General features: G+C 52.3%; 2 protein-coding genes across 2 annotated transcripts; both read right to left on the bottom strand.

Moving 5' to 3' along the window:
* Positions 1–286: 286 nt before the first annotated feature.
* TCHH (trichohyalin) lies at positions 287–5,233 on the bottom strand. The gene is given in 3 exon segments (XM_009993771.1): positions 287–4,157; positions 4,159–4,421; positions 5,096–5,233. Coding segments are annotated over 3 exon segments (4,272 nt in total).
* A 5,645-nt stretch (positions 5,234–10,878) lies between these two features.
* Positions 10,879–13,553, bottom strand: LOC104385330 (cornulin-like). Its single transcript, XM_009993770.1, has 3 exons — positions 13,416–13,553; positions 11,706–12,825; positions 10,879–10,952 (listed from the first exon to the last, which is right to left on the bottom strand). Exons 1-3 carry the CDS (start codon positions 13,551–13,553, stop codon positions 10,879–10,881), a joined length of 1,332 nt encoding a protein of 443 aa, XP_009992072.1.
* Positions 13,554–13,912: the final 359 nt, after the last annotated feature.

Here is a 13,912-nt window from a genome sequence, read left to right as displayed (position 1 = left end):
GGGGATTCTTCTCTCGTCCTCCAGATCTTCTCTTACACGGGATCGATCCCTCCTTTCAGGCTCTGCTCGTTGGTCTCTTTCACGGGACACACGTTTGATGTCTAGATCAGCTTCTGCTGCCACCACCCTGGTGTCTCGTGTCCTTTCAGTCCTGGCCCCCGGCTCTTCCCTGACTCGTGTCTCACGGCTGCGGCGCTCGTAGACCTCAAGGTCCAGATCCTGTTCCCGCTGGATCTTCCTGTCCCTCACGGGCTCTTCAGTCCCCTCTTCACTGGGGATTCTTCTCTCATCCTCCTGATCTTCTCTTAGCTGCCACCACCCTGGTGTCTCGTGTCCTTTCAGTCCTGGCCCCCGGCTCTTCCCTGACTCGTGTCTCTCGGCTGCGGCGCTCGTAGACCTCAAGGGCCAGATCCTGTTCCCGCTGGATCTTCCTGTCCCTCACAGGCTCTTCACTCCCTTCTTCACAGGGGATTCTTCTCAGGTCCTCCAGATCTTCTCTTACACGGGATCGATCCCTCCTTTCAGGCTGTGCTCGTGGCTCCCGGGACACACGTTTGATGTGTAGATCAGCCTCTGCTGCCACCACCCTAGTGTCTCGTGTCCTTTCAGTCCTGGCCCCCGGCTCTTCCCTGACTCGTGTCTCTCGGCTGCGGCGCTCGTAGACCTCAAGGGCCAGATCCTGTTCCCGCTGGATCTTCCTGTCCCTCACAGGCTCTTCACTCCCTTCTTCACAGGGGATTCTTCTCAGGTCCTCCAGATCTTCTCTTACACGGGATCGATCCCTCCTTTCAGGCTGTGCTCGTGGCTCCCGGGACACACGTTTGATGTGTAGATCAGCCTCTGCTGCCACCACCCTAGTGTCTCGTGTCCTTTCAGTCCTGGCCCCCGGCTCTTCCCTGACTCGTGTCTCTCGGCTGCGGCGCTCGTAGACCTCAAGGGCCAGATCCTGTTCCCGCTGGATCTTCCTGTCCCTCACAGGCTCTTCACTCCCTTCTTCACAGGGGATTCTTCTCAGGTCCTCCAGATCTTCTCTTACACGGGATCGATCCCTCCTTTCAGGCTGTGCTCGTGGCTCCCGGGACACACGTTTGATGTGTAGATCAGCCTCTGCTGCCACCACCCTAGTGTCTCGTGTCCTTTCAGTCCTGGCCCCCGGCTCTTCCCTGACTCGTGTCTCTCGGCTGCGGCGCTCGTAGACCTCAAGGGCCAGATCCTGTTCCCGCTGGATCTTCCTGTCCCTCACAGGCTCTTCACTCCCTTCTTCACAGGGGATTCTTCTCAGGTCCTCCAGATCTTCTCTTACACGGGATCGATCCCTCCTTTCAGGCTGTGCTCGTGGCTCCCGGGACACACGTTTGATGTGTAGATCAGCCTCTGCTGCCACCACCCTAGTGTCTCGTGTCCTTTCAGTCCTGGCCCCCGGCTCTTCCCTGACTCGTGTCTCTCGGCTGCGGCGCTCGTAGACCTCAAGGGCCAGATCCTGTTCCCGCTGGATCTTCCTGTCCCTCACAGGCTCTTCACTCCCTTCTTCACAGGGGATTCTTCTCAGGTCCTCCAGATCTTCTCTTACACGGGATCGATCCCTCCTTTCAGGCTGTGCTCGTGGCTCCCGGGACACACGTTTGATGTGTAGATCAGCCTCTGCTGCCACCACCCTAGTGTCTCGTGTCCTTTCAGTCCTGGCCCCCGGCTCTTCCCTGACTCGTGTCTCTCGGCTGCGGCGCTCGTAGACCTCAAGGGCCAGATCCTGTTCCCGCTGGATCTTCCTGTCCCTCACAGGCTCTTCACTCCCTTCTTCACAGGGGATTCTTCTCAGGTCCTCCAGATCTTCTCTTACACGGGATCGATCCCTCCTTTCAGGCTGTGCTCGTGGCTCCCGGGACACACGTTTGATGTGTAGATCAGCCTCTGCTGCCACCACCCTAGTGTCTCGTGTCCTTTCAGTCCTGGCCCCCGGCTCTTCCCTGACTCGTGTCTCTCGGCTGCGGCGCTCGTAGACCTCAAGGGCCAGATCCTGTTCCCGCTGGATCTTCCTGTCCCTCACAGGCTCTTCACTCCCTTCTTCACAGGGGATTCTTCTCAGGTCCTCCAGATCTTCTCTTACACGGGATCGATCCCTCCTTTCAGGCTGTGCTCGTGGCTCCCGGGACACACGTTTGATGTGTAGATCAGCCTCTGCTGCCACCACCCTAGTGTCTCGTGTCCTTTCAGTCCTGGCCCCCGGCTCTTCCCTGACTCGTGTCTCTCGGCTGCGGCGCTCGTAGACCTCAAGGGCCAGATCCTGTTCCCGCTGGATCTTCCTGTCCCTCACAGGCTCTTCACTCCCTTCTTCACAGGGGATTCTTCTCAGGTCCTCCAGATCTTCTCTTACACGGGATCGATCCCTCCTTTCAGGCTGTGCTCGTGGCTCCCGGGACACACGTTTGATGTGTAGATCAGCCTCTGCTGCCACCACCCTAGTGTCTCGTGTCCTTTCAGTCCTGGCCCCCGGCTCTTCCCTGACTCGTGTCTCTCGGCTGCGGCGCTCGTAGACCTCAAGGGCCAGATCCTGTTCCCGCTGGATCTTCCTGTCCCTCACAGGCTCTTCACTCCCTTCTTCACAGGGGATTCTTCTCAGGTCCTCCAGATCTTCTCTTACACGGGATCGATCCCTCCTTTCAGGCTGTGCTCGTGGCTCCCGGGACACACGTTTGATGTGTAGATCAGCCTCTGCTGCCACCACCCTAGTGTCTCGTGTCCTTTCAGTCCTGGCCCCCGGCTCTTCCCTGACTCGTGTCTCTCGGCTGCGGCGCTCGTAGACCTCAAGGGCCAGATCCTGTTCCCGCTGGATCTTCCTGTCCCTCACAGGCTCTTCACTCCCTTCTTCACAGGGGATTCTTCTCAGGTCCTCCAGATCTTCTCTTACACGGGATCGATCCCTCCTTTCAGGCTGTGCTCGTGGCTCCCGGGACACACGTTTGATGTGTAGATCAGCCTCTGCTGCCACCACCCTAGTGTCTCGTGTCCTTTCAGTCCTGGCCCCCGGCTCTTCCCTGTCTCGTGTCTCACGGCTGCGGCGCTCATAGACCTCGAGGTCCCGCTCCCTTTCCTGCTGGATCCTCCTCCCCTGCCTGGGCTCTTCACTCCCCTCTTCACTGGGGATTCTTCTCTCATCCTCCTGATCTTCTCTTACACGGGATCGATCCCTCCTTTCAGGCTCTGCTCGTGGCTCCCGGGACAGACGTTTGATGTCTAGATCAGCTTCTGCTGCCACCACCCTGGTGTCTCGTGTCCTTTCAGTCCTGGCCCCCGGCTCTTCCCTGTCTTGTGTCTCACGGCTGCGGCGCTCATAGACCTCAAGGTCCAGGTCCCTTTCCCGCTGGATCCTCCTCTTCTGCACAGGCTCTTGTCTATTTTCAATATCTCTGTCTTCTCTTTCTTGATCGTGTATCTGTCTTTTAGCTACTGTGTATTGAAGCTCTTCCTCCTTTCTGTTTCTTTGTTCATCGTTATCTCTCTCTGCTTCATAATTCTCTTTGTAATTGGTTTCAATTTCTAGCGGGTCCTGAATGTATGACTGATGTGGGTGTCTTGTTTCCAGGCATTCAGGCTCACATGGCTGGTCGCCTCTTTCTTCAAGTTCATTTTGTTCCAGTGCACGTAGTAGGTAGCGGTTTCTCTCTTCTCTTATTAACTCAGGTTTACGTGGCTGCTTGTGCCTTCCTCTTTCTTCTTCATGTGGCCACTGGTTGGTTTGATCATAAGCTGGTCGTTCTGGCTCCTGTAGCTGATGGCTACTCCACCGGTTTGGCAGTTGTTGAGGTTCACAGGTTTGACTACAACTCCTCATGTCTCCCACTTGTTCTCTTTGAGTCCTCTCTTGATTTTGCTTCTCATCTGCCCTCCGTCCAGCCTCATGTTCTTGCCAGCTGCCACCCTTGCTGAGTTGCACGTCGCCTCGTCTGTCCAGCCCTGGTGGCTGACTTCTTCTCTGGCTGTTCTGCCAGTTGTGTGGCTCTTGGCTTCTTTCTTCTTCTCTCTGGAGGATTGACTCCCCCGGCTCTCTGCTTAGTTTTGCTTCATTTCTTCTTCGTGTGTTCTGTTGCTGTTGATGACTCCTTGTTTCTTCTAGTGTTTCGAGCTCATTGACCCTGGTGTCTCGTTGCAGCTCAGGTTCATTGATTGTCCTCACAGGTTCGTTGTTCTTCTTCCTGCAGCTCCTGATGGCTCTCTCTGCTCTTAGCTTCTGGCTCTCGGAGTGACTTGCTGCTGGTGCTCAGCTTTGTTCTCTGCAGAAGACCTGGTGCCTTTGGTGGGTACCAGTAGCAGGCCTTGGCCACTCGGAAGGCCAAAAGCAGGAACTCATTGAAATCTATTTCCCCGTCTCCATCCCACTCCAGAAAGTGCAGAATCTTGTCGAGCGTCTGAGGGTCATGGGGCTTCTGCAGGGAAAACACACACAGGGAAACAAAAACCAGGGATTTTTAGACTTTCTGCTCTTTGTTAGGGAAATGCAAAGACAGGGACAAATGCCATCCTTCCTGCTTCCATCTCTCACACCTTTGCTTTTATAGCTCAGCAGTAACTCCATGTCTTTGTTCTCCATTCTCCTGGCTGAGACTAACAAGCTGTCTTCTCCCTGGGTTTTGCCACATCCCTCCACTGGCTGCATTTCCTTCGAGAGAAAACCAGACCTCATAGAATCCTTCTGGTTGGAAAAGACCTTTGAGATCATCGAGTTAAATCATAAACCAACTCCATCAACCATTCACCCGACTCTACCAAGTCTGATGTTAAACCAGGTCCCTCAGCACCGCATCTACACAACTTCTAAACACATCCAGGGATGATGACTCCACCACCTCCCTGGGCAGCCTGTTCCAATTCTTGACAACCCTTTCTGTCTGTTCTCCAGCTTTTGCCCATTTGCTCCTGACAAAATAAGTTGGAGCAGCTGTAGAAACAGCTGGTTTGAAGGAACACAAGTACTGCTCTGCTTTGGTGAAAACCTCCCCCATCCCACTGCTATAAGAACCATCCCCTCTCCAGAAGGAGGTTTTCCACTCCTTGCCCTCCAGTCTTGGCCTCAAGCCCTTCTCATCACAGCAGAACTCACATCTATGACATCTGCAAACTCCCTCTGGATGAACTCCTTCATCTTCTTTCGGCTGAGGTTGGAGGAGTCTCCATCTTCCTTCACAAGTTTGTGAAAGACACCGATGATGGTGCAAATGCCATCCAAGAAGTGAGACATCTTCCTGCAGATTCAAGCAAGCCTGCAAGAGGAGGAACAGAGCTAAGGATGGGGGATTCACTTGCTTCTGGGCATGAAAAAAGGGGGGAGAAATGCCACTTGTGTTAATGGGGTGCTAGGTGCCCTGTGCTGGGTGTCCTCTCCCATGCCATGGTGAGCTGTTTCACCAGGGGAAGGAATCGTAGGATAATCGACTCACGGAATAGTTTGGGTTGGAAGGGACTTTCAAGATCCAACCCCCTGCATGGTCAGGGACACCTCCCACCAGCCCAGGTTGCTCCAAGCCCCATCCAACCTGCCCTTGGACACTTCCAGGGATGGGGCAGCCACAGCTTATCTGCGTTCCAGGGTCTCAACACCCACACAGAGAAGAATTTCCTCCTAGTGTCTGATCTAAATCTCCCCTGTTCCAGTTTTAATCCACTTCTCCTTGTCCTCTCTCTGCAAGCCCTTTTCTAGAGTCCCTCCCTAAATGCTTGGGGTTTTTAGTGGGATGAGGAGTGTCCTCCAACTTGTCTACTGACGTATTTGAATGACGTTGGGTAGGGGGTGGCAGGATGCCTGCATTTGTGGGTCGCAGGGAGGGAACTGGGGGTGGTGACTCAAGAGATGCCCCAAGAACCAGCCTCCATGGGACTACACCAGGTACTTCTGTCTCCATGACCCAAGTTGCTATCTCTGCCTGGCACTGAGATACACCAGCACCTCTGGAGCAGGTTAGAGGATATCTGAGGTGGAGCTGGCATGGCCTGAGACAAGATCTAACTGGGTCACAGACAGGTAGGGTGCTCCCAGGGAATTAAACCAAGCCCTGTGGCTGGTTCCTTGTGACCATGAGGAATGCAAACCAATTCATGCAGCAGCAGGTCATTGGCAAAGAGATATTGGCCAAAAGAGAACTATCAGATCACGCTGGTCAGAGCTCCTGATTAAATGTCACTGAGATCTGCCTGGCAGAAAGCAGTGCTCCTGTTGGAGCTTTGTGTCTGGAAACCTCAGAAGCCACCTCCTTCCTTCTCTCCTTCTTTCCTCCTGGCAGGATCCCTGAGCCTGTTATCAGCTCCATCAGAGCTGAGACCTCTGAGCCGTGTCTGCCTCGATGCCTCTAGAGCTGCACGTAGGCATGGACACAAGTGCACCCCTCTGCACGTGCAGTTCTATCTGTTGGGTTTTGATTGGGTTTTTTAATATATATTTCTGTAGAAAACTGAACATTTCTCCAATTTCTCCACATCTCCAGCTGGGATCTGACTCCAGACCAAAGCAAGGCACAAACCCTGGCTCCCTCTCTCATTTTCCCTTTCAGAAAAGCTGCGCCTACACATGGATGCCCTGTTGGGTTCCTGGTAACACCAACCAACCCTGCACTGGGTAGAAACGCAAAAAAACTCCCCGAAAATCCCACAGCAGGGATGATGCTCCCACCCACCATGAATCCTACAGAAATACCACATCTTTCTCCCAGCTTCAGAAGAAGGCACTTACCCAACTCACCAATGGGATCCAGTGGGATTCCTGTGAAGCCGTGTGGAGCGATGGGAGGACCTGGGAGCTTTTATAGGGTCCTTGAGGGAGCTGCAGAAAGGAGACACCCTTTGTGGACGTTGTCCTGATTCATCTTTGGCCAAGCCCAGCTGCACCTTCACGTCCTCAAACGGGTTATTTAACTTACCATCCCCTTACCTATCATTTTAACCCAGAAATAGCAGTTGCCATGTGGCAATTCAGGCACTGGCTGGTTCCACCTAATCCAGACTGTAAAGTTATTTTACAGGATGATTTTATTTCAGATTAAAAAAGAAAAGAAAATCATCTAGAGTGGCTGTAAAACATTTATGTGCATTAATGGGAGGCTCTAATTTTATAGAAACATACACCTGCATAGGAATTAATTTATATATATATATAACATACATAAAAATAGTAGCAGAGTGAAATTCTGAGGATGGGGACAGAAGTGCTGGTGGCAGCAGAGCTCTCTATCAGCAGACTGGGGACAGTTGAGGTCTCTGTGGCCCATGAACTTGGCACCACAATGCCAGATTATTATTTTTATTTGCTTTTTGGACAGTTCCTTCAACACCTTGGGCCTGAGGTCCATGGGGTTTAGATCTGGCTTTTGGTTCCAGAAGGACAGAAGAAGACCTAAGTGTTCTGAAAATGCACAGGCAGTGAGGTCCCCAAATCCTCCAGACCTTGGCTTGTAAATTGTGCTGAAAAATGTGGTTTAGTTTTGACAACTTCTTTTTCAGGAGCCTTTTTGTTTGTTGTTGTATTATCCAGGTTTATTGATTGGCAGAAAAAACCCCCAACCCACAACCCAACCCCAAACAGAACATCTGAAATTGGTAAAGTTTGCTAACTGAGTTTTTGCACAAGGAAAATGTTTAATGACTTTTCCTTGAGATAAATCATGCAAAGGCTTTGATTTTTTTCCCTAGTAACTGTCTTCCCTGAGTGACTTGGATTTCAGCTTTGCTTGATCTTTAATTACAAATAAAAACAAACACCTCTCTGCTGAGAGGTCACTTCATGTTGAGTCTTCATCTGGTCGCCCTAGGCAGCTTTTTTGCTGTAATTACCTCGACAATCTTCTATATTTTAACAAATCCTTTAACAGTACATTAATTAGAGACCAACTGATTCCTTTATTCACCCTGAACATTCCCAGCAGACAGAGCAAATAAGGAAGACACCGACCGGGCCACCTGGGCCCCTGCTTTTGGTTTTGGAGGTAGGATGTTGCCTTGACAAGCGTGACGGAGACATTGCAAGGAGCCTCCAGAGCATGAACTTGTCATGCAGCCTTGGGTGAGTGGCTCATCTGGCCCATCCATAAGGTAAGATCATCCTGGGTGTAGGAGCCTAATTAATTAGTGCTGGTAACACCTTGGGGATACTCATACGAGTGCGTACGGAGGATCGTTACTAACCATGCTTCATTTTTGAGCTTTTTTTCAAGATTAAATTATACTTGTGCAAATTATACCCCACCTGTGGGATAATAATACCCTTGGGAAACGGTAATTTTCTGGTAGATTGGAGTTATTACGAAAATTAGAGCATTAGAATGTGGCTTGGTGTCCTGTAACAGTCTGGAATCCCCCTGCAGGGGCTGGGCGCTGTGGGATGGTCGAGTGCTCCAGGAGCTGCTGGGCAGAGTTGGGGCATCCAAGCAGGAAAAGGTCATCTCCTGCTTCCCCCTGCTTGATTTTTTTAATTCCCAGGACAAAGCCATGAGCTTCAAAGCACTCTCAGCAACCCTGCAACCACCTTTCCTTCCAGGGCTTCGTTTTCCCCAAAGATGCTTTTGTAAGACAGGACTTGGGTGGGTTTTTAAAAGCTGTTATGCAAGGATGTGGGGTCCATCCTCCTCCTCCTCATCCAATCTTGGCCCCTTTTGTGTTTATATAGGGTGATCAAGCTTGTGTTGAATTTAATCTGAGAAGAACTGGGCTCCTCATGGGGTGTATAAAAGACCTTTTCTCTTGCAGGACCCTTAGTTATTTGTGTCAGTGGCAAAATGTTCATATTCTCCTTAAAATTAACCAACCCCCCCTTTTTTTTGCTTCAAATATGACACTCCTGGTGGCAAAAATAACATTGTTCAGAATAGAGCATATAATTAAGAAAAAATTCTTGAGTGTGAGGGTGGGGAGACCCTGGGCCAGGTTGCCCAGGGAAGCTGTGGCTGCCCCATCCCTGGGGGTGTTGAAGGGCAGGTTGGATGGGGCTTGGAGCAGCCTGGGCTGCTGGGAGGTGTCCCTGCCCATGGGGGGGTGGGACTGGGTGATCTTTAAGGCCATTTCCAACCCAAACTGTTTGAATTATCTCTGATTTAGGTGCCTGCTTGACGTGGAAGGTCAGGTTTTTTACTGCTGCTACAGATGATGGCAGACAGGCTGCCTGGGGAGGGTTGTCTCTGGTCATTTCAGCCCCTAAACCAGAGCTAATAAGCAAAGGACTTTTGGACAAACCTTTCATTGACACCTATTTAACCTAAAAAATGGAGTTCTCTGGAAAACGAAGTTTTGAGGAATGGCTCAGGTGGAAGGAGGCTTTGACAGATAGATGATGAAATTTAAGTCTTGAGTCTCCCATTTCATCTCCACAGTGGCCACGAGGTGGGTCAGAACCTCTTTTTTTAAACATATTTCATCAGCAGTCGAGGAGAGTTGTTTGTTTTGTGTCCAGTACATTGAATTTTGACATGAGCACCATCAAAGTGAATCGTTTTGGGGACGTATGTTCTGGGGACAATTTTGAAATGCTCATTTTCCTGATTCAGCACCAAGCAAATTGTGAAATCCTGGGGTGTCCCAAAGGAATGACGTTTTGTGGCCCAGTGAGGTCTCTGGGTGCTGCTTGTCACTGGCCACAGAGCAGGAGGTGTGGGTGCATTTATCAGGTGCTTGATGTTGTTGATAGGTCACAAGTGAGATTGCATGATGGAAAACAGGCTGAGCACCCCCCTCCCTATGGGCCTGCCTGGTGGTCATAGAATCATGGAATAGTATGGGTTGGAGGAACCTTAAAGATCTAGATCCAACTCATTTGCATGGGCAGGGACACCTCCCACCAGCCCAGGCTGCTCCAAGCCCCATCCAACCTGCCCTTCAACACCCCCAGGGATGGGGCAGCCACAGCTTCCCTGGGCAACCTGGCCCAGGGTCTCCCCACCTTCACAGCCAAGAATTTCCTCTTCATGTCCAATGTTTACCTCCCCTCTTCCAGTTTTAATCCATTCGCCCTTGTCCTTTTTCAACAATCCCTTCTGCAAAGCCTCTCCCCAGCTTTCCTGGAGCCCCTTCAGGCACTGGAAGCTGCTCTAAGGTCTCTCTGGAGCCTTCTCTTCTCCAGGCTGAACACCCCAACCCTCCCAGCCTGGCTCCAGAGCTGCTCCAGCCTCTGAGCATCACCTTGGCCTCCTCTGGCCTCTCTCCAAGAGCTCCATGTCCTTCTTATGTTGGGGGCTCCAGAACTGGCCACACTATTCCAGGTGGGGTCTCACAAGATAAACCCACTGACTTCATCAGTCTGCTCATGCTGTGAGTTACCCACATTCCTCTGTGTGTGTGTCTGGACACATGCCCAAGGACCTGGCACCCTGCACTGAATCTCAGCTGGAACTTGGCTCCAGTTGTCCCAGTTGGCATGTCAGGTTTTCATCCTGCCCTCCCAGTTGGTACTGGGACCAGATGTACCTGAATGATAATTTTCCCCGTGTTTAATGTATCTCAACTCCTTCCACACTGAACAGGATTGTTGATCTTCATACTCCACACTCCCCTTGCTTCTGAGATTACTGCCAAGGGAGGCTCAATAGGACAAATCCCTCCCATTCTGTGTTAAGCAGCTGTTTGTTCTTTTCACATCAAACGTGAGGAACACCTGGAGCAGGTGGGTGTTGGGAGGACTCTCTTCAGGTTGGCTGTGCTGTTGGGTTAATCCAACCTTCTGGCCCCTCTGCAGACATCCCTTGCAGGGATGTCCCCTCCCTGCCCTCAGGAGCAATCAATTCACCTCAGGGAGATAGCAGATGTGGCCAAGAAGAAGCTCCTTGAGGCTTTCCACCCCGGAGACACACCAGCCTCCAGCTGCACCCTGGAGCTATCTGGCCATATGTCAACATGAGAGATGGATGCTCAGGTCCTGTACACCACATCATGGTAACCCAGGTGTTTGCTCAGAGCTGGGCTGAGGGCATGGTTGCAGTAGCCTGGAGAAGAGAAGGCTCCAGGGAGACCTTAGAGCAGCTTCCAGGGCCTGAAGGGGCTCCAGGAAAGCTGGGGAGGGACTTGGGCCAAGGGCAGGGAAGGATGGGATGAGGGGGAGGGATGAAAAGTGGGAGAGGGAGCTGGAGGTTGGAGCTGAGGAGGGGATTGTGGAGTGTGAGGGTGGGGAGAGCCTGGGCCAGGTTGGCCAGGGAAGCTGTGGCTGCCCCATCCCTGGGGGTGTTGAAGGGCAGGTTGGATGGGGCTTGGAGCAGCCTGGGCTGCTGGGAGGTGTCCCTGCCTGTGTCAGGGGGTGGGATGGGGTGAGTTTTGGGGTCCCCCCAACCCAAACCATTCCATGACTTTGTAACATATGGGAACACTGCACCCTTTTGCCTTCAGTTTTATTGCTTTGCTTAGACAGGCAGAGACAACCTAATGCAGGGTAAGAGAGGTCTCCAAGGGGGAAGGTCTCCAAGAGGGAAGGTCTCTAGTCATGCAGAGCTCAGGGGAGTGAAGCCCAGGGGTTAATAAGGGATCAGACAAGTTATGACAGGTAGAAATGCAAAACCCAGGGTGGGGCTGGACAGGTGGAGCTCCTCACAGGAGCAGCAACCTCACTTGGGCTTGTTTCAGCCTTTACTGCTGTGGTGGCCACTGGTACAGAGGCTGTAGGAGCTGTTGCTCCATCGTGGGTTGTCTTTGGTGATGAGGGTCTTGTTGTTGTTGTGCTGGACAAGATGGAGCCTCTGCCTCACCGTGCTCCTGCTCCAGCACCTTGGGTTCAGGGAGATGATGGATAGTTGGGTCATGGAGTGATCCCTGGAGCTTGGGATCCCAACGGGGGCTTGCACCCAACTGTGGAGCCAGCAGCTTCTGAGCCTTGCTGGGGTTGGGGTCATGCCAAGGGACCTCACAGACCTGGGTGTCTTTGTTTGGGTATCTCTCTTGTGTCTCAGAGAGACAGTTCAGGTCCTGCTCTTCTGACTCCATCTCTGGGCTCTGATAGTCATTTGAACCCTGTCTTGGTGCATCAATTTCTTTGGTCAGGTGGAGTTTTGGGTCCTGTTTTGGTGTCTCAGTCACTTCAGCCTTATGGGTATTTCTGTCCTGCTCTGGGGTTGCAGTGTCCAGGATCTCACCTCTCTCTGGATCCCCTCCTGGTGCTTCAGTCCCATCATCCTGATGAGTGTCCTGTTCTTGCTCTGGTTTCTCACCCTCCTGGGTTTGATGGGTGTCCTGGTCCTCCTCCTTTGTCTCACCCTCCTGGGTTTGATGGGTGTCCTGGTCCTCCTCCTTTGTCTCACCCTCCTGGGTTTGATGGGTGTCCTGGTCCTCCTCCTTTGTCTCACCCTCCTGGGTTTGATGGTTGTCTGGGTCCTGCTTTGGTGTCTCACCCTCTTGGGTTTGACGTGTGTCCTGATCCTGCTTTGATGTCTCACCCTCCTGGCTTTGACGTGTGTCCTGATCCTGCTTTGATGTCTCGCCCTCTTGGGTTTGATGGGTGTCCCGATCCTGCTTTGATGTCTCAGCTTCCTGGGTTTGATGGTTGTCCTGGTCCTGCTTTGGTGTCTCAGCCTCCTGGATTTGGTGGTCAACTGGGTCCTGGACCTGATTGCTCACATCCTGCTCATGGACTTGCTCATTGTGGAAGACCCTCCCCTCTGCTTGCAGCCCCAGTGGCTGCTCCCCAACTGCCTTCTCTTGCTTTATCAGCTCTTGCTGATCTTCTGGTCTCTGGTGCTGCTGGAGTGGCTGGTAACAAGCCTTGGCCACGCGGAAAACCAGACTGAGCAACTCTCTGAAGTCAACCCTGCAGTTGCTGTTGTCGTCCAGGAAGCACAGCACCTTCTTGACAGTTTTGGGGTCCTGGGGGTTCTGTAAAGAGACAAACAGTGTTGGCCAAGCCCAGAAACCTTTTGGGCCATCTCTCTGGGAAGGTCTCAAGCAGTCTCAGGGCAGAAATCCAGCCCTGTGTTCCCCCACCACCATGACTTGTGTTGCTCCCCACACTAAGCTCTACAAGACTGAACAGCCTCTCCTGGTCCCTGCAGATCCTGGGCTTTCACAGAATACTTCTGGTTGGAAAAGAGCTTCAAGATCATCAAGTCCAACCATTAACCCAGGTGTGCTGAGTCCACTGCTAACCCATGTCCCTCAGCACCACGTCTACGTTGCTTTGAAACACCTGCAGGGGGGGTGATGCAACCACCTCCCTGGGCAGCCCATGGCTGGGCCTGACAACCCTTTTGGGGAGGAAGTTTCTTCTAATATCCAACCTCAATTTCCCCTGAAGCAACTTGAGGCCATTTCCTCTTCTCCTTTGAAGGCATCTGGGCCTTTCCCAGGGATCTGACTGTCCATGACAGCCAGTGGGCTTTGCCCACCCTACCGTGCTCCATGTCCCAACCCTGCAGCCACAAGACACCAGCCCGTGGTGGGTGCTGGTGGTGGGGCTGGACTCTCACCTGCATGGCCTCAGCAAACTCCTGCTCCATGAGGTACCTCAGCTCCTCCAGGCTCAGGGGGCTGCACTTCCCATCGCTCCTGGTGCACATGTAGAAAGCAGAGATGATGCCATCCATGTTTTCCTGGGGCTGGGACATCTCTGTGCAAAGCTGAGGCAGCCTGCAAGAAAAACACTGACAAAAAGGGGCGCTTTTTTGTATATTTGCATGGTTTTCAGGTAAGTTCCTCTTAAACAACACAGCTGGACAGACAGAAGAGTCACAGAGTGGTCAGGGCTGGAAGGGACCTCTGAAGGTCATCTAGTCCAACCCCCCTGGCTGGAGCAGGAGAAGGGGACAGATGAAATGAAACTGTACAAGGGAAGGGAAGAGAGAGAGAGAAAAAAGGATCTCACAGGAAAAAAAAAACAAATCCAGAAAATGAAACTGGGCTACTGAGGTGGCCAGGTGTGAGGACCAGGGTGATGGGGAGGTGAGGAACAGCCAGACCTGCAAGG

The sequence above is a fragment of the Chaetura pelagica genome, unplaced genomic scaffold (genome assembly GCF_000747805.2).
Source record: "Chaetura pelagica isolate M959 unplaced genomic scaffold, ChaPel_1.0 scaffold823, whole genome shotgun sequence".
Lineage (NCBI taxonomy): Eukaryota > Metazoa > Chordata > Aves > Apodiformes > Apodidae > Chaetura > Chaetura pelagica.
The sequence above is the reverse complement of the archived record's forward strand: the minus strand, read 5'-3'. Positions and strand labels throughout refer to the sequence as shown.